At 41.3% G+C, this 20,716-nt stretch overlaps 1 protein-coding gene across 1 annotated transcript in view; it reads right to left on the bottom strand.

Annotated features, from left to right (window-relative positions):
* cdkal1 (CDK5 regulatory subunit associated protein 1-like 1) overlaps positions 1-20,716 on the bottom strand; it is a 259,787-nt gene that overhangs the window by 51,909 nt on the left and 187,162 nt on the right. Inside the window, exon 12 of the mRNA XM_080470764.1 lies at positions 13,559-13,621. Within this exon, the coding sequence (XP_080326890.1) occupies positions 13,559-13,621 (63 nt within the window). The remainder of the gene's footprint in view (positions 1-13,558; positions 13,622-20,716) is intronic.

Genomic DNA, 20,716 nt, shown 5'->3' with positions numbered 1-20,716 from the left:
CGAGTTCGATGTTGAAGAATTGGACTGGTCTGACCTCAACCAACACTTTTGGGAGGAATTACAGTGCAGACTGCGAGCCAGGCCTTCACGTCCCACACTGTTGTCTGACCTCACAAATGCTATTCTGGAAGAATGGTTAAAAGCTCCAATAAACACACTCTTAACCTCATGGAAAGCCTTCCCATAAGAGTTGAATCTGTTATAGCTGCATTTGATGGACTGACATGTTAATTCCTATGGCATTAAGAATGTGATGTCACTCAAATTCATATGTGTGTGAAGGATGGCAAGCAAATACTTATATATATATATATATATATATGTGTATAGTCACAGTGTGATTTTAGTCTGAGGTGTGCGACAGCTGCTGTGGTTAGTTAGTTACAGCAAACTAGAGCTGGAGAGAGATGGAGTAAAGCAGATTGATGCCAATAGCCCCTGGAGGTTTCCCACACTGATAAAGAGGTAGATCAGTCTGTCACACCTCTTTATCTCAGGAGGAACAGCAGTGCACCGTTTAACAATACATGCACCGTCAGCTGCATTGCACCAAGTTTGTTTCTGTGAAAACAAGAACTCAGGATAAACATGCTCACACTGAGAAACTGGACTGAACATGCTCTGCCTTTATTTACAGCCTTTATTTATTTTTTCACAGAAAACGGTTAAGATTTAACCATCAAACTGACTTTTGAACGTCTTTGAATCGGAAACTTTGAAAGGGGACCAAAGAAAAGGCACTTGGGTTTAAAATAGTGTTGCTGGAGGACAAGTTACTATATAAAGGAACAGATTGTAAGTATAAAGTAGACAGAAATCCTACATTTTTTTAAGAATTCATAGCTTTATAGCTCTCTAAATATGATCAAATACAAATTTCTGTAAGTACACTGAGAAAAATTTACGAGTAATACCATTTTATAATATAACGTAGGTTACCTTGGGTAATGGATAATCCTCCATTAAGACATTAATGAACATACTGTATGTTCTATCCATCCATCCATCTTTTGTACCACTTATCCTGTTCGAGGGTTGTAGGGCGCTGGAGCCAATCCCCTGCAAAGTACGGGCCAGAGCAGGATTCACCCTGGACAGGTCACCCGTATATCACAGGGAAAACAGACAGACAGACAACCACACACACACTCAAATTCACACCTCGGGTCACCAATTAACCTGGCATGCATGTTTTTGGACAAGCCTATTTTTAATAACAGAAATGTCATGTGTTGATATAATAATACAAATGTTACACAGGCAACACCAACTGTATTGTTTAGCATAACTAATTAACCCATTGTAATCGATTTTCCATTACTACTTTGGAAGAAACATGAGGAAATGCAGGCGTTGCCGCACATATATACCAACTTGCCCGATAAAGAGTTAGACATATACTTACAGGCAAAATGCCAGAATGTTCTTTCAAGTACTTTCAGACAGATAAATTACCCGAAAAACAGTCACTCCCCAAGATACAAGAGCTACGGCTACAAAACAAAATCAATACATGAATGCAGGATTTTAAATGGTGTTAACATGTGATTTACAACAGAAGATAAACTCCCCGCCGTGCAATGGGAAGATAAAGTAGCTCACAAATAAACTTTGTGTTTACTTAATTAAAGGCTTTAATGAGAGACTGGCTGAGTTAGTCCTTAGTTAATCCTCGGTCTAACAAAGTGGGAGAGAGTGAGAGAAAGAAAGAAAGAAAGAAAGAAAGAAAGAAAGAAAGAAAGTAAAGTAAAAGGTCAAGGAGGCACATATTCCTGTTAACCAATAGCCTGGAACCATGCGACTGAATTTCCATATAGATTGTAGAGGGTTTGTTAGAATCAGGCTTCAAATATTTCTAATAACAGGGTATGTTAAGCAATCAAGCACAGACAATACAATTACCCGGGCTGATAAGCCTGCATACATGCATACATAAAAACACATATATTAAAACATCTGTGGGCTCATAACAGCAAAGTTCATAAAAATACAATAAAAACTCTGAGTGTGAGCGAGCACAAAATGCATACATGCCGGAATGATTACATTCAGGATGGAACGTGTATGTCGAGAGAGAGAACCCACTCTATAGGACCTGCTGATCAGTGTGATGGAAAAAAACAACAACACTTTTAACACTTCAGCCAATGCCAGACATTGTTTTAATAAAAGTATCTTTGAACTTTGCACAACTGACTAACAAAAGGGGAAATACTTTCTACTTTAACAAAGAGTTACTTACACCCTCTATGAGTGTTGTCTATTGATACTCGTAAATCAGTAACCTGATGATACACTAACGCAGGGGTTACAAACACATTCTAGTTCAGGGGCCACGCACGGCCCAATTTCCTGTTGAGGGGGTCGGAGAGGTGACATACTGCCATAATGCTTTGCACATTTAAACTTTAACGTGTTTCTTCATTGTGTAGAGTATATGTGACCAAAATGTCTTGAGTTTTACTAAACCAAAAATCGACTACTGAAAATCACAACACAATCAATATAAAGCCAATTTTAATGAAACCCTCTGGTGACAAATGCAGTGAAATGTCCAAAGATCTTCTCCTAAAGCTGTTGCATTATACATGTTTTTACAAAAACTCACCCCAACAACATGACTTTGAGCGATGAGGTAGCTCGCTCTCATGCCAATATCTCAGCTGGGATCTCAGTGTTGTGTTATGTCCGCGATGCTTAAGAAATGAAGTGTCCCAAAAAAAAAAAAAAATCAATGTTCTCTTGAAATCTTTACAATTTGCTTGGTGGTTTGATGGGTCAGATTGGAGCCTCTGGCAGGCCGGTTTTGGCCCCACGGGCCTCACTTTTGACACCCATGCACTCTGTTCTCATCACTTTATGGGATTAGAATGGCTCCCATTGATGTTTGCAGAAATAAATCAAAAACACTACAAGCAGCCGAACCCTGACCCTTAAATCTAATCCTAATCTAACTCTAGAACACGTCTTGAACTACAATTTTTTTTAATGTTCAGATAAGTCCTCATAATATGATTTGACAGATTTTTGTTTCCAAAGTCCAAGTAAAACACAAGATTTACTCAAGATGCATTATTCACTCAACTATATCTCCTCTCGGTGTCCAATGTAAGGCTTGCTGCCCCAAAAGGCCCACCTGAGGAGAGGAAATCTCTACATATTGTAAATATTACATAGAAGACATTAATTGCATTCATTTAAATGTACCTACTATTCCCAATTCCTAAACTGGGCAGTGGGTCTGCTATAATACTAACATGATAACGACTACAACAATCCAATGAAACAACAGGCATTAGAGAGAAAACCAATTGATTAAAAAAAACAACAGGGTCAGTAAAAAGTGTGTAAGTGGCTCCTGAACCAATATAAATTTGACATTCTCGCACTAAAACAGACATTAGATTAATTTTCTAATGTTGTTTACATTCTTGCAACACTAAACAGTGTATTTTTATATGTTATATTCCATTTTCATCTACAAATGTAGCCTTTCTGTTTCTTTAAAGACAAATTAGAGAAAAAAAATTAAAACAAGAGCAGTGGGTGTATATGCTGATAACATATAGCATTTCTGATGCTTATTTCAAAGAAGAGAGAGTATCCACCTTTTCTGTTGAGGAGCCGCAGAACACCGGTATAGAGGGAAATACACTCACCAACAATAAAACTCATGTACCATTTCAAATGAGCCTGCCTGAATCGAAGGCCTTATGACTGAAGCAGAGAGCACTCACACTCCTGTCTAAGAAACCATTTAGCAACACAAGGCCTAGTACCCATTCATTTGCACTCCCCCCACCACCCCACCCCTCCATTCATATGTCAGTCACATCGTATGTGCAAGTGGCTGCAACCCAGTGATTTCCACTATGGATGTATGTGTGCATAGGTGTGTGTGTGTGTGTGTGTGTGTGTGTGTGTGTGTGTGTGTGTGTGTGTGTGTGTGTGTGTGTGTGTGTGTGTGTGTGTGTGTGTGTGTGTGTGTGTCATACAGCCTTTGGCCTAACAAATGGAGGCAATCAACAGCACACATGGTGCCACTTTGAGGAGTGGCTGGTTAGGCGGTCAGAAAAAAAAAAAGAAGATGGAGCAAAGGCAGGCTCATCCCATATAGTTTCATTTTGATAATAGAAAATACATTTAAATAACAAACTAAATTTGGAATCTTTTTTTTTTTACCAAGTCAACAACAATTCTTGTTTTCTTCTTTCTGATAGCGACATTGTGTTGAACGTGGGGCTGCAGAGAAAATAACCCCAGTTCAGGCTTGATGGGGGGGCCTGGGGTTTTCTCCAGGTAAACCCCACATTTCCTATATCTGTCTGTGTATGTTTGTGATTATCTCTCTATGTTTCCGATCCACAGCTATGGATTGGATGAAACCATTGCAACTCAATTCTGTGAGGAACCACACTTCAATCATACTAACCCACCAGAAAACATTGTGCAACACAGTGGCAAACGCAGAAAAGCAAACTACTGATTACATTGAACACATTTATTTGCCCACAAATTGTGTTCAGCATTCAAAATCCTGCTGCTGTTCGAAGTAAAATCATTACAGCATCCATGTGATTGCTTTTCGGAGAATTACAGGAGACAGTGCCGTTGCCTATGAAAGAATCTGAGGGAAGAAATCAAGTTCAGTTTGTGTGGCGAAGGCATATTTCCTCTTATGTGATGCCATGCCTGGCAAGAGTTGTACACAGTTTGCCTGCCTGTCTCCACAACAAATACAAAGTTGCTATAAGGTGGTGTGCATAAATTAAAGGAAAATGAAGAAGAACCTGGGAATATTTCAAAGGCACACGTCTGTCTGGCTCCTAATGCAGCGTGTAATTACGGAAGTTCACATGTACGCTTGCAGTTTTGTGGGACTATACATCAGTATGTATTGCGCACGTCCCGGTTATGTAAAACTGACAGATTGAGAGCATGTATATATCGCCATAGCGCTCTGTACTGTAGCAGAAGAAAATCCTGTATTTGGCAAGCTCCATTGCAATGTGGGTGGAATATCAGTGAGTGCACACACGCACACGCACACACATATAAGCGTGCGCACCCATACACCACAGGTTTTGTTTCATTTCTGCTGCCTTTGATCAAATGGAGGTAGTAATATTATCCTGTAAAGTCAGATAATATACATATCTCAGCCCACCTAAAGCCACAGAAAAATGGCTTTCATTTGCCTCCGAACTTCGCCAAAGATGGGCCTTGTCAATATTCATTGTATAATCACCAGGGTGCAGACCTGCTGTGAACAAAATACTGGAGACAGGCGGCAAGAGGTCGGAGAACAAAGTGCACAGTTTGTCTCATTCAGTAAGTGACAGAAAGAATAGTATAAAATGAGCGCGAACATATACTGTGTAACATTATATAACAGCTTATGTTCAACGGAAAAGTGGTAGTTACACCCATGACCCAGCAAGAAATGTGACACCGGTACGTCGGCATCTATTGGTGGCCCCCATTTTCACTAAAGTATATCCACTCTGCAGTTCTTTTCAAACGCTTATCCAAAAGTGCTCAGGCAGCGTTGACAAATGGAACCTGCCCGCAGTCGAACGTGCATTTATTAGCAATCTTTATCTACAAGCCACTGAAATGGAGTGTCGCTTGGAAAAAAAAAAAAAAAAGGTTAAATAGGAATTTAATTTTCAAGGTAAGATTCATTATTTCCCTATTTGAGGTTTGCCCTGCCAGTGTGTCTCTGTGTTACTGCAGTGTTAATTAGATACATCAGGATCTGTCTGCACTTTGTTGGCCAGTTTAATGACTGATTCACTCAGCAAGGTCGGCTGAAGATACGTATTTTTGTTGGCGAAAAATGCTCTATACTCTGGATATTTGTGGTTTTTTCAATGAAATTGTAGGAGAAACTGTCAACAAGCAGACAAGTGTCATGCTGCATGCAGGTGCTGCTCCTCTGGTAAACACTAACTTAGTGAAATAATAACATCACTGATCACTGGATGCTAAAGATAGCACAGAGCCTGCTGCGGTTTTCTTTGTGATTATTTGCTATTTCATTAGTACTTACAGTATTGGTACAACAGTTACATGCACGTAATAATGGGCTATTTACAAGACTTCAGACACACAGGTGAGATTTAAGTGTAAATGGTTATTTTTACAGGTAGAGTACAAAACTGTCTCGTATAAGTTTTGATACGGTCTCGCTCTCAAGGATTTCAACATCATAAACTCCAGACTCGATAACTACAAAGACAGTGGTATGATGTTGCCTTTACAGTCAACACATATGTTTAGAAGCTCAGGATCTATATGCAAGAATGACAGTCACACTGGCCTGTTTATCAGAGTCCACATAAGATCCAACAAATGAGAAATGTTGTTGAAAAAGACATGCATAACGTGATCAACATTGTCAAACAACAACATAAATAGCACTTCTCTGTCTGTGCAAATTATATTAATTATATACATTTGTTCAAAATTGTCAAACATCAGCAAACAAAAACGAAAAATGAATCAACTGTCTTTAGTTTTAAAGAGTGACGCACAACCCGAAGACACACAGAGCAATAACAATAAGAAAAAAGCCCTTAAAGGTTGGAGGGACAAGTTAAAGAGCGTGGCTAGAAAATAAATCACCATAAGCAATATTTTTGGTCTTTTCCCCCCAACCTCCACCTCTCCCTCGTGCCCTGAATAGTCAGTTAATTAACAAGGAAAAGTATGCCAGGCAAATGTCAAGTCCGACAAAGATGGAGGTTAGCTTCTGACAATAATGCTAAACAACAGCAGCTTAAGAGCTCATTTAAAAAAAAATAAAGTAATTAAAAATGCCAAAAAGAAAAGAAAAAGATGACTGTTATTTGTTCAGTTTAGCAACATGATGGGGGGAAAAAAATTTAAAGATCTGTTGAGTTGGAAGAGAATTGTTAGACTAATTAGCATTTTTTCCCTTTCTCTTCAAATGATAGATAATTATGTCAACTTCTTTTGAGGCAAACTGGGTGTTCAGAATAACTGAAGGGGGATGTTTACTGAGTGTAATTAAGTGCTTTATTTCTTATAAATGCTTTCCTTGTTAGTCTTTTATTATCAGGTTTTCACTGAGCCACCTCAACTCCTCTTTCTATTCTCCCCCCCCAACCTTGTTCAGTCTGTGCCGGTCTTGTGTGGCCGGGCAGGTGCAGCGGGCCATGTTGACAGCTTGTCCCTCCTCTCTTGCCACAGGGAAAACTGTCACCCCTGTCATTCAGGCCTATGAACACAGCATGGTGTGTGTGTGTGTGTGTGTGTGTGTGTGTGTGTGTGTGTGTGTGTGTGTGTGTGTGTGTGTGTGTGTGTGTGTGTGTGTGTGTGTGTGTGTGCGCACTCTCAGGAGACAGTGACAGTGTGTGCAGAGAAGGTAGAGGTACTCTGCTAACTGCCAGAAACAGCTGAATGCGTGGACACACACACACACAATGCTGACAATGACTTAAACATGATGGGAGCTTCACAACCTCAACCTGGAAGGACAAAGCCTTCGGGGAGCAAAACTTTACACCGGATGACACAGTGATGCAGCGAAGGGAGAGAAGTCTTGTGAGGGAGGGGGTGGTGCATTCACTTTCTGCACCTACACGTACATCCGAAGACACAAGGGGAAGAAAATGTGGCTGTTTCAAACAAAGGCGAGAGATTGCTCTACCTCTGATTACACTACACGCCTTAATGAATTAAAAGAGAGATAATTAATGTGAACACACACACACAAAAAAGAAAAAAAGCAATGACCCACAGGTGAGAAAAACAGACTGGACTGTGACAAAAATCCCCAATTAAACGGAAAAGAGCTGTCCAGCAACAAGTTAAAATGTAGCTGTGACCAAAGGTTGAAAACACAGGCTGGAGTGGATGAGTCCACATCAAAATGTGTCGAAGTCCAAGTGGGGATGAAAATGTCTTGGATGTGCTAAAAAGTTCACCTCTAATCCAAAAGTGTACTTTTCTTCAGAGAACTGTGGGGATTTCTGTGCCGTTTTCTTTGGGATTTATTCATAACGTCCAGTATATTATAAAGAAAAAAGAAAAATCCTGTAACAGAAGTTCCTGTAGTCTGCTTGAATTTAAACTGACATCGGGGGGTGCTTTTCGGAGTTTGCATGTTTTTCCTGTGTGTATAGGTTTGCTTCAGGTCCCCTGGGCCAAAGCCTGCCCGCAAGAAGCTCTGATCTGACACTTTAAACAAACAAACAAATTGTAAAAATGTCAAAGAATTTTTTTTTTTTTTTAAAGCACATTCATTGGGAGTAGCAGACACAACACAACTCTGAGACCCGAGCTGAGCTATCGGTGATGTTGCCATGGAAGATAGCTACGCTGTTGCTCACAGCCATACTCTCAGTGTGAGTTTGTGAAAGCATGCATAATGCAACAGCTATAGGAGAAGCTTTATGGACATTTCACTATTTTGCACCCGAAGGTATCATCAAAATTGACTATGTTAATATTGTAGTCATTTTCAGGAGTAATTGTTTGGTTTTGGGAAAATATAGTTATTTCCATCACGCATTCTCTGCACCACAACAAAGAAAAACTTTAAAGTTTAAATTTGAAGGTTATTATTTTACTGGTCTAGTGTAAAGTGGGCTGTATGCGATTCCTGAACTAAAATGTGACTTAGAAGGATAAAAGATGATAGACAATGGATAGGAATAGTAGAAAAGCACATTCTATACGTGAACACTGCCTCAATGATTTTTATTATGAAAGATGGTCTGTTAATTTGAAACAGTTATGAGAAGTCAAGGCCTTCATCTTACCAATGGCAGAAAATCGCACAGTTACTTTATCTGTGCAGCCTTGGTTTATTGTGCTATTGACATTTTCAGTTGTATATTTAGTCACACAAATGCCGGAAATATTTAACACAATAAAATAAGTGTCAGTACAGCAATAGTTTAATCAATTAAACGTAGAGTACCCGTGAGCAATATTACAAAAGGTGTTGATGTGCAATAACAAATCAGGCACTGGAATGGGAAAGATTTCACCCTTAAACTGTGTCTTGGGAGTATAATAGGTTGAACTTGCACATGTCAAGGCCATCGCGGACTTGCTTTCATGGGTGAGGCAGCACAACTCATGTGGGACAGAAGCGGCCAAAAAAAGAGAGGGGGTGGAAGCTAAACAAAGGAGAACCTGTATTCCAAAACAAAACACAAGGCTCCAACATGGCTCAGTGACTTACACAGTCAAAGCCTCAGAGCATCTGTGAGTGTGTGTGTGTGTGTGTGTGTCAGAGAGTATAGAGTGTGTGTGTGTGTGTGTGTGTGTCAGAGAGTATAGTGTGTCTGTGTGTGTGTGTGTGTCCAGTGGGGGCACTGGCCCCAGACAAAGTGCTCTGCCAGCTTTCTGCCCACTGGTCTTTTCATTGCTGATGGATGGGCCTTGTTCAGCACCATCTGGCTAAGGGATACCTCGCATTAATCATCACAAACACACACACACACTTCTGTCCCTTAAACATACATATACCAGATGAGTGCAATTGTCTACATGTAATGCACGTATATCAACACGCAGGAATGGATTTGACGCAAACACGGCGGCACCGTTGAGACAAGAGAACGTAAATGGTGGGCTGGAGGAAGACTGTGGAAGAAGAAATGACAATAAAAAGAAACAAGAGAAAATGCATAGTTTCTTTGACATCCATTTTTTCCCCCCCATTTCCTTTTACCTAGCCGTTCGCTCCATTTGTAATTCAGAGTTAGTCATGGGAGATTAAGAAACAAGCTTGGTACAGAAATAACAATTAGTTCATTTAAAAACATTGTTTCATTTGGTAGGTAGCCTGGAGCCACAATAAAGCCTCGCTAACCCACCCTCTCCCCAACTCACTCTTTATTAATGACCCTTTTATACCTATAGGAGGATGCATAATAACAATAATGGCTGTAAAAACACCAATATACTCTAATGTTGATCCTTTCACTCTTTCTCTTATCTCACTCTCACACACACACGCAAGCACACGGACGTGCTAGTAAACACATAATATCCTTACATAAACTGTAAGCTGAAAGGTCAGACACCCAAGGGAATTTAGTGTAAAATGAGGGACATTATCAGACTTCATTTATTTCTATCTAACGGCTATATGGGCTTAATACAAACTGATTTGCTTTTGCATTTCCACGGTGTTACGGACATGGGCAAGGACAGGCAGAACAGTGGTTGATCTGCGAGGAAGCATGCTTGACATTAGATTTGTTATCATTAAATCATATCTCACGGGTATCTGGGTTTGTAATGTAAGGGGATTTATTTGCACATCTACACAATCTATGGAAAAAGGAATAAGACCTACGGTAATGTGGCTGCAAGTTGAGCTGCTTACGAGGGAGATTTACAAGAAACTCGACATGCCGAACACGTTTACGTATGAGGGGCGTACGATAACATGTAATAGAAGTAGATTACTTTTGACACATTTTATCTCCAAATATAGTTCGACTGGCAAGTTTATCTGTGAATTTGTTGGCATTTTCTCATGAAAACCTCATGCTATGTCATGATAACGACTGACATATCAAAATGATTGTTTTATGATTTAAAAGTGATTAAATTGACTCATTTATAAACTTACTGGTCAGAACAATTGATGCACCTGCTAACTGCTCCATTTATTTAGGCCCGTTGACGTGATCACATGACCTGCTGGAGTTCAAAACGAACATTAGACTCAGGGTGGAAAAGGTTGAATCGATAGTCTACATGGCATGGTGGTATAATCCACATGAAATCTGTGCTTACTAAACCCTGTATGAGTGAAGTAATTCCCTGGCCAACCAGAGGGGGAGAACACACTATGTTTGGCTGAGGTGAGCACTTCCTCCAGGTCTGTTCTATTTCCAGGTTGCTGAAATGTAACGTCCAACGTTAAGAGCTGCATCTGTCTTGTGAGTTTCTCGTTTTGAAGCTTTTTCTGTCCACATAGTGGAGAGAATTAAATCTGAGCCTTGGGTAGTGTCGAGACAACCCATGAAACGACAGACTGAAACAGCTCGGAAACACGGTGTGGTTCACATGCACATTTTATTTTCTGTATAAGGAATTTCACATGATTGTTGCTGAGGCTCTCTCCTCTTGAGTCCTGAAGTAAATCGAAGGTCACCGTTAATGAGCCTAGGTCGAATGTTAGTGCCATTTAACTGTTATTATTGAGTTATACGGCTCGAGCGCTGAAGTTTTGCCGATCAATAAACATAAACTACGAATCCTGCGTGCCGCAGTTCTCTGTGTGACGATGCTTTGTGAATGTAAAGGTCAGAGGAGATGGATCAGTTTGGTCGGAGATGACAGAAAAAGCAAAACCAATTCAAAAAGCCACTGGTTACCACCGATATATCTAGAAGATAGTCTGAAGAACCTTGAATGCAGATGGGCTACGGTAGCAGAGGACCACACTGGACGCTGCTATTGTCCACTTAAAAGAGGTCACGCAGGTTATTCTTCACATGGGCTCACCGTGGTTGAACAATAAAGAGCTGGCAACATGTTAAATGCCGGGTCAGAAATTAGCATAAACATCATGCCCAGTATCGACTTTTCAGGCTGCAGCTTGTAGTTCACCTTTATATTAAATCATTTAATTGGACACGTGGCATCTGAACATTGCTGCTGATGGTGTCTAACCTTATACATATGTTCGCTTTCTTCTGATGATATCTTAGGGCGGGATGACGGTTGTTGTCAGATGCTTTCTGACGAATCATCTCGAAGTGGTAAGTTGAACATGGTGAAACAGGAGATAAATGATGATGGATGTGTTGTGGATAAATCTGCAGCAACACGGCGATGCTATCATATCAATATGAATGAGTATTGTTGATATTTCAAGCAGTTTTGAATCCATACAAGAAACAAAGGCACGTCTGAAATCATAAAATGATCCAGCCTGATAATACTGTAACTATGAGTGCATATAATAGCCACCGACTGGAGTTTTTTTGTCCCTCTAAAAGCGATCATTGCAGAGACAATACAGACATATTTCTTGTGACACTTTACAGACAAAATCGGTCTTCTTCCATAGGCTGTTTAAAAAAAATTGGGTGAAAAATAAACATACAGCTCATACATAAAATGAACATACACAAAGGTTTCTTTTAACGAAGCGAGTGTAAACAGGAGGAGTTCAAAAAGCTGAAAGTCTGTGTTTGTCATGACAACTTGTTATGAATCTCCTGTTTTAGGTTCCTTTCTGTGAGTTTCTTTCAAGAGTTTATTCAGAGAAACACTTCTTTTTTTTTTCCGATTGAAATGGACATTAGAGCAGAATAATGTAATTTCTCCAACAATCCAAATCTTCATGAATCAGCAAGTTCAAAAGAAATCCCATTATAAGAGAACAAAGAGCTCGGTGATATTTGTGTGCTGGATCACTTTGAAATTCTGTCACATAGTCCTCAATCCCTGCGAGGATGGTAGTTAAGGATAGCGCATGTTCGCGAATACCAACGGCCTCATTTAGGTATAAACGCGCTAATGTATTATGAAGATATTCCCCGCTAACTTTGTTCAATTCACATTCTGTTTGTGTTCGCCTCAAACTCCTGCACTCATTTATGTGAGTGTGTGTTCTGTGTATACTATTACTATTACTATTATTAGTGTCTCTATGTGCGCCTGTGTATCTTTCTGCGTGTGGGAGGCAAAGATGCACGTCTGCTGCAATGAAAACGTGATCTTTCCCATATCCTTTTAATTAGTGTGCAACATATAACATGCACTACAGGCTGAGTATGAAGTGTGTTTAAAAAAATAAAAATAAAAAATAAATAAAAAAATTGGCTGAGCTGAAGCTGATCTGAAGACAATAACGCATCTTAAAGGCAGTTTTCAATCTCTGGCATGTCGACAACATTCCCTCTGCAATTGCAGGTTGCCAAACTATGCATCGGTGATAAGTAGTGCTTACAGCACAACTCACATCCCGGACAAAAGTGATGGTGGGGAAGAAGGCAATGGCAGCGGCTGTCGCCCTCAGAAGAAGAACTTTACAGGCAGAAGCTCACAAACGCTCTCACGCCATCATTTTAAGTGTTTGTGAAGTGTGACAGGACCAGTCTGCTGTCAGATGTTAACCTGATAACGCATGAACCCACACACGGTATACACACCAATACAGCTGATTAGATTTATATCAGACTCTGATCTCCCTCACAATCACACACACACACACACACACACACACAGACACAATCACACACTCTCTCCCACTGTAATCAGGAGCAAACACTCGAGCAGTGCTCAACCACAAAATTACTGACGAGAGGTGTCCATCCTGAAGAGACAATAAACTCACAGCTGCCATAAATACAAGGTGGTGATGGCGACCTTTGATGTCAAGTGAGAGCTTCTGGTCTAGAGGTGAATGATGCTGGACACTCAGGGCTCATTAAGAAACACACAGCGAGCAGGCAGAAAAAAAAAGAAGAAACCACAGTACTTTCAGCGCTGCACAGAAAAGAAACATTAAGATGTAAAGCTGGGAAAGCACAAAGGAATAGACTAAAGGTCTTACCTTGTGGTCGTAAGGGGTGTAAGACTGGAAGAGTTGTGAGAGCTCCTTAGTCCTTTGCTTCTTCTATAGCGTGTAAAATGAAAGGGGAAAAAAAAAAAGAGACAAAGCAGTTATGGTATAAAATACAAAACTAGAAATATAATAACTGGAAATAGAAATTGAGAAACAGGCAGGTTGGATATAAATATTGACTATTTATGTCTCACATTTGAAAAGAAATGGAAAACTTATCTACAAATTGCATCTTATTACATGCACGTGGTAAGATCCGTCTTCCAAAAATATATATGTTTTTATGACATTTGCCCATCACTTTCTGTTTATCTCACAAAGAGAGTGAAAATAACATCTGGAGCAAGTATGAACATAAAGTATAGTTTCCCTTATTTTAACTTATTAGATGACTGTGACACAAGGAAAAACAAATTAGCATGGTTGACAACTACGCCCACGGTAATTCATTAAGTCCATGCGATAAACAGAGGGAGCACATTTATTTGTTCGCCAGCTGTGGCAGAAAATATTCCTCATTTTATTTCCAGTCTAAGTCTGGCCTTAACCTTGCATGTCCTTAATCCGTAATGAGATGCACGAGCGTGAGACATGACTGTTTGATGTGTGGCAGTTGTTAATGCAATCAGTTACATGAGGCTGATGCAGTTACAGAGAGAGCTAATTAGTGCGCTGATTAGGCCACGTCTGGCTAAAGGGGAAGGGATATATGTATACGCCGCCGTAGCTGAAGGGAGCGTTGCATTCATTGTTATTCTCCCTCCTCTTCCTTCCCTCCGTCTTTTTCAGTGTCGGGATGTACAGAGATGCTTTTAGAGTCCTTAGGCCAGATCTGTACATACTGAACAGAGCACCCAAGTCATTCTGTTATCGCACAGGGGCATCATTAAAGCTTGATAGACGTGCAGCAGCAGGATAGCAGAGATTGAGGGGGGGAAAAAAAACAACAACTAACAAATGTATTGTTGACTGGACAGACATAATCTACATTTTATAAGTTTGCAACACATGGCAGTTTGTCCTAATGTCCTCAGGTGAGGAGTAAAATGTAAAAAAAACAACAACAAAAAACTAAACAAAAGGATGATGTTTGTTCTTTCCCACATTTGACTTCATTTCTGGCTTTTCTGTCTCCACTAAGACATATCCCCCATCGCTCACCTCTCAAAGCCGGTTGCCCTAATCTCCATTCATATCCATCTAAGCATCCTATCACGTCTTCCTCTTCCATATAGTACAGCTCTGCCCATCTCCTACTCATCCTCTCTTCACTCAAGGCTCATCTGATCCATACACTCCTGTAATCACTGGCCCTGTCCCTCCATCCATCTGCTCATTCTTGTTTTCACCTGCTTCCCACTCACGTCCTCTGCCAAAGGGCTCTCCGGAATCTCCAAATCCTCTTTTCACTCACATTTTCTTTGGCTTTCCGCAAGCCCATCGTCTCTCCACTCCCCCCCACTTTCTCCCTCGCTCTCTGTGTTTTCTCCAGTGGGAGAAAATTCCTACTAATCAGACCGTCTCCACTCTCACCCGTTCCACCAGCCCCTCTCCCTCCCCACCCCCTTTAAGTCTGTCCCACCACAATTTCTCTCACTCTCACTCTTTCTTTGCCTCGAGCACCTTGGGTGAGAGTGATGCTCTCATCATTGCTCCTCAACACCATTCTCTCTCTCCTCCTGCCATCCCTTTATCACTCTCAACATCACTCTCTATTCAGAGAGACTCAACTCTGTGTGTGTGTGTGTGTGTGTGTGTGTACCAGCGAGAAACTGTAAGACAGATGTAACTGCAGGTAAAAATTTCACAACCCCCAGTAGAAATAATTCAGGTTCAGCTCAATAGCAAACACACACACACACACACACACACACACACACACACACACACACACACACACACACACACACACACACACACACACACACACACACACACACACACACACACACACACACACACACACACACACACACACACACACACACACACACACACAGCAGCAGCAGCACAGCAGTCCTACAACCCTACACAGACACACATAAACACAAACTGAGTTGTTGTCTTTTTTTTATTTTTATTTCAAAATAAGGAGAGATAGATGTTAAACCTCTCTCCACACAATAAACACATTGGGGGGGTGGGGGTGGGGGGGGAAGAGAGATCCACACATGTTGTTCAGTTTCAGGTGCGTTGAAGAAGGGAGATGTCAAAAACCGGCAGAACTGTGGCCCGGCGGGATCAACACTTTGTAATTCCCTGTGTAATATGATAACTTTCCATCAGAACCGGCATTGAAATTGGCAGAAGTTTGAGCTACAGAAGCTCTTGTGTTGGCTCGGACCCCATGGATCAGCCTTCACATCATTTTCTTTCCATGATCTCGTAACCAATTCAGCGTTTTTCCTTCCTCTGACCACTTTTGATAGATCCTGACCCTTGTAGAACTGAAACACACCGCAACAGCTGCAGATTTTGAAATGCCAGACATGTAACATTCAAATGGAACCTTTATCAAACTGTATTCCTGCTTCTGATACAGCAACCACTGATTGCAAAATATTTCAATCACCACAGGAGCAATGGTAAATGAATACGCCACTCCACAATGCTGCACATTTGACATTGTAATTGAAAATGTGAAAAAACGATCTTCACGCCATGAAATTAGACTAACAGTTTCAAAAAGGAGAGCGAGCGGGTGACTGAACATTGTTTCACATGTATACACATACACAAAGACTGTAGACGAATGCTCAGTCAACAGTACAGTTAGATTTATAATAGGGTTTACCTAAAGCAGGCATGGACCAATGGCGACCTGTAGGTTACGCACTGACCCATCTGTCTACTTTGGAGCCCGCGAGAACTAAAAATGGTGATGCAATTAACCCCATTTGAACCCAATACCAACTGCAATTCCCCCTAAATACTGTAAAACTAATAGCATTTTGAAGTGGTCATTATGAAATGCATGCATTTTAATTCAGTAGGTTCAACATATAGCCATTCACTTAGCTCTTTAATTTAAAATACTGGCATTAATGCTCATACAATATTAAATAATCCAGCATAATTTGGTCCTCTGGTAGAGAGGATTATATTCTCGTGGGCCTGACTCTGATCAAAGTTGCCCCTGGCCTAGAGGTTGCTGCAAGACCTTTAGCTGTGATAGATCAGGATGGGCCTGGAGCTGGGAGACGCAGTATGTCGATAAATGTCCTCGCAAAGATGGCTGTACAAATTAGTGTGACTCTGTGCATGGAGAAGTTAATCTTGCATGTCGTCGAGGTTGTGCTGGTGACAACCCAGCAATGCAATGCTACAGTGTGTGTGTGTGTGTGTGTGTGTGTGTGTGTGTGTGTGTGTGTGTGTGTGTGTGTGTGTGTGTGTGTGTGTGTGTGTGTGTGTGGACCTGTCACCGTGGTGATGATGAACAATGGTTGTTATCATGACGTCCATCTGTTGTTGTCGCCAGAGACGGATGCTGCGTGTAACGTGAAGTGACATTACATGGATGTAGACACTTGTACTCGTACCCACATTCTGGTGCAGGACTGCTGCAGACGGAGGCCGTGTGTGCGTGGAGTGCTCATACAGTCTGCTGTAAGATTGTATGAATATCTGCATAATGCTGAAAAGCAGTTGCTCTGACAGGCCTATGATTTAGTGGTGATTAATGACGCTAGCTAAAAATGACTCGCTACACGGACAAAGAAATATTTGTCTTCGGATATAGGAAGCTAAAGCGACTGGAGGCCAGATGCTAAAAATGTAGAGTAGCACATATACTCATATAATCAAAATGTACACCCTTCCAAGTGTTGTGGCTGTGTCAGTGTTTTGTATCTTCAAATGCTCTCGATTTCAGAAATGAAGGCAGGAGGAATGTGTGTGCGCCCGTGTAGTATGTGCGCATACATGAAGTCCATGTATCTCAATATACCCGGGAGTGAGTACGTTGCGGGGCAAGGTAACAGTGATCTTGCCTGTAGTGTGTGTGCCTCCGGCTCATCAGTACGTGCCCGTTTGTCTTTCCCCTAATGACAGACAGATGTTGCTGCTATAGAGCCCGAGTGTCACATTACTCCTGCAGTACGAGAACCTTGGGCGTCATCTGTGTGTGTTTGTGCCTGTGAAGGATTAACACCTCCTAAAGCATTGCAAGCACAGTGGTCACATTGGTGCGTGCCTATGTGTATGTGTCTGCGTGTGACCTTTTTTCCCCTCTATCGAGGTCATGTAACATAACATTTTTGTCCTATTTTGACTTGTCAGATACCCTACATGCCAATTCAGCCAATGTGGGGAAGGGGGCATCCTCTTTCACCACCATGACAAAGGATTAAGCTGTGAGAGTTTCAAAACTCCATTTATTTTCCAATTTATTTCTTTTATTATTAAAGTTGCTAATTATTCTGCAGGCTATATTCACCGCTATCACCATTTTTCAGCATCAACTAAATTTCCCCTCAGGGATATGCATTGACCAAACGGAGATCTTGATTTTGCACACCGTGTTACCCTCGATTCCCCCAGCTAGTTAAAACTCTTGTATGAACAGCGATATGAAGGAACTAAACAGGTTAAAATATAATTATTTGAATGCGGCAAAAAAAATTGCGATCATTAAAATGCAATGTGTTATCTCATCCATTATTGGTGGATACGGCGCTCATTAATCAAGTGCAGGTCTACCTGGCCCCAGACAGCAACTTAACCATTAACTCAACCTTAATACCTGTTAGACTGCCTTTAAGCAAGTGTTATTATCTCCCTTGATATGTGTGTGAGGGAGTTTTGTCTCAGGTGAGAGAAAGCGTGTGTGCGTGTGTCCACCCCTGCCTTGTGTGTGTGTGTCCAGGCGTAGATAAATGATAGTGAAGCGAGAAGATGGAGCTACTAGTGGCTGGCCAGCTGTTTCACTTTGACAGCTGCAGCACTGGCGCCTCGTGGGTAATGGAGTTCTTAACCAATTACAACCTGGGGAAATTAAAAACACTGTCCCACTAGAACAGCTAATCTCCTTCTCGATCACTTTCTCTCCTGCAGCTGCTCATTCTCAACTCGTCCTCACCAACAGACATGCACACGCTCACATATACACACCTTCCACTCAGCAAGTCCATTTATCAAGGCTAAGTTCTAGTCACCTGGGGATGATTATGGAGATCCAAGCTAATAACATTCACATTCCTTTATTCTCAACATGTTCCCTCCTATCCCTCTATCCCTCCATCCCTGTGGTCTCCTATTCCTCCCATCTGCCTCGTTCCTACCTGCATCCAGCATTCTCTCATATATCATTTATTATACAAGGTAATAAGACCTACAGATACCACAAAACACCTGGACCTCATTGCAGGTGGACACCCTCCAGCCCGCTGTGTTTTCTCCGGTTCACACATGGTCTTGCTCGCTGTGTGTTTTCCTAATCAAATATGTGCTTTTTGTACCCCCCTCCTTTATATGGCTGGAAACAAGATGGCCACAGCAACATCCCAATACTGAAAAATCACATTACAATTACTGTCTTGACAGAAATGTGGTAATAATCAAATAAAATGGGCTGACACCAGGTGACACGGTGCTGCAAAGTGTAGAAAATTCTGCCTTCCGAAACAACAGAGGAAAAAAAAAAGTCTTCTGTCTGCCCTTGGGTTTTTATTTAATGTATTCAGATTTTGTCAATGCACTATATAAAGGATCCTAGAGAAGACACCTGGTTCACTTGATGCTACTTTAAAAAGACCCAGCATGACTGAAATATCATTTGTTTGATACTTCTTTCTACAGTGAGAGGCAAGGTTTTTGTAAATATGTGAGAGAATGTCAGTATTTTTACTTTTTACCAACAGAAAAAAAAACCACATTAGTTCTGCAACCAAGTAGACAATAAATTGCTTTTATCTTAATACTGTCAATTGTTTTGTCTGTGTCCCAAATGCAACCGTCTGCCCAATGAATCCGTCAAAGCCAAAAACAACCGATGTTATAACCTGCAAAATGCTAAATTTAGGAGATTGCGAGGGGCTCCAACATGCCCCATGGTGGAAAACCCCCAATATGTGTTTGTATCTGCCTTTCATTATTACCCTCCCAGCTCCCTCCATCTCTGGCCCCTCTTCCCTTCCTCCTCCATCTACCTATCCATCCGGCCCTCCTGTGGCTATTCAACACAGTTGTGCTCCAGACAAACCATCTGGTGCACTTTATTAATGACTGACCCTACATGGCTTTGAGACGTCGCCTAGCTGCCACCGCTCGCTGTGTGTGTGTGTGCATGTGTGTGCCTGTGTGTGTGGAAACAGGTGCACGCTGACTGATGAAGCGATGTTGTGTGCAGCTTTAACCACTGAAGCAGGTGTACTGGTTACAGGGACCCCAACACATCTTTCTGACACCCCCACTCTCACCTTTCACTATTCTCTGTCAAGTACGAATACGCCCAATATTAAGTCATCTTCTAACACCACAGAGGGAAAAGAAGAGAAAAAAAAAAGTGTGTGAGAAACCCGGGCATAATCAAGTAGAAGTCAATTGTAAGCAATTAAAGAATACAAACAACTGCTCATGTGGCGCTAACCAATCCTTTGTTGTCTGTGCATGTGAGATATTTACAATGGACTTCTCTATGTACAGTGATTTAGTACAAATCCACCCATTAATCTATCCATACACACTTTATCCAGACTCGAGCCATGTGGTGGAGGATAGAGTTTACCTCACTATGCCAAAAGGTAGAATACTAAACTACCTTATCACGAACAAACATTCACGCACTCAGATTTGAAAGTCACAAATCAAACAAAAGCAGATGCAGGAAGCGCAGGTCTCATCGGGCATCAGCCCATGAACTGTCTTGATATGAAGCAAAAAGTGCGAACGACTCACAAAGCTCAATGCCAGTGTTAAATAAATCAAGCTGGCAAAATAACATCACATGTCAAAAAAAATGCTTATGTGGGAATTAAAAGTCCCCGCGTAAAATAGTACGATGACACTAAAAAGTGGAAACCCTGGGTTGATTTGCGCCGACACCCCAATGCTGACAACAAAAGTCATGTGGGACCGACGGAGGAGAAAGAAAGGCGAGGGTGAAAAGGGAGAGGAAGAGGCGAGAAGCAGCCGTGTGGTTGTCTGGGG

This window comes from Lipophrys pholis (genome assembly GCF_963383615.2).
Source record: "Lipophrys pholis genome assembly, chromosome: 9".
In the NCBI taxonomy this organism is placed as follows: Eukaryota; Metazoa; Chordata; class Actinopteri; order Blenniiformes; family Blenniidae; genus Lipophrys; species Lipophrys pholis.
This window is presented reverse-complemented; position numbering and strand designations above follow the sequence as displayed.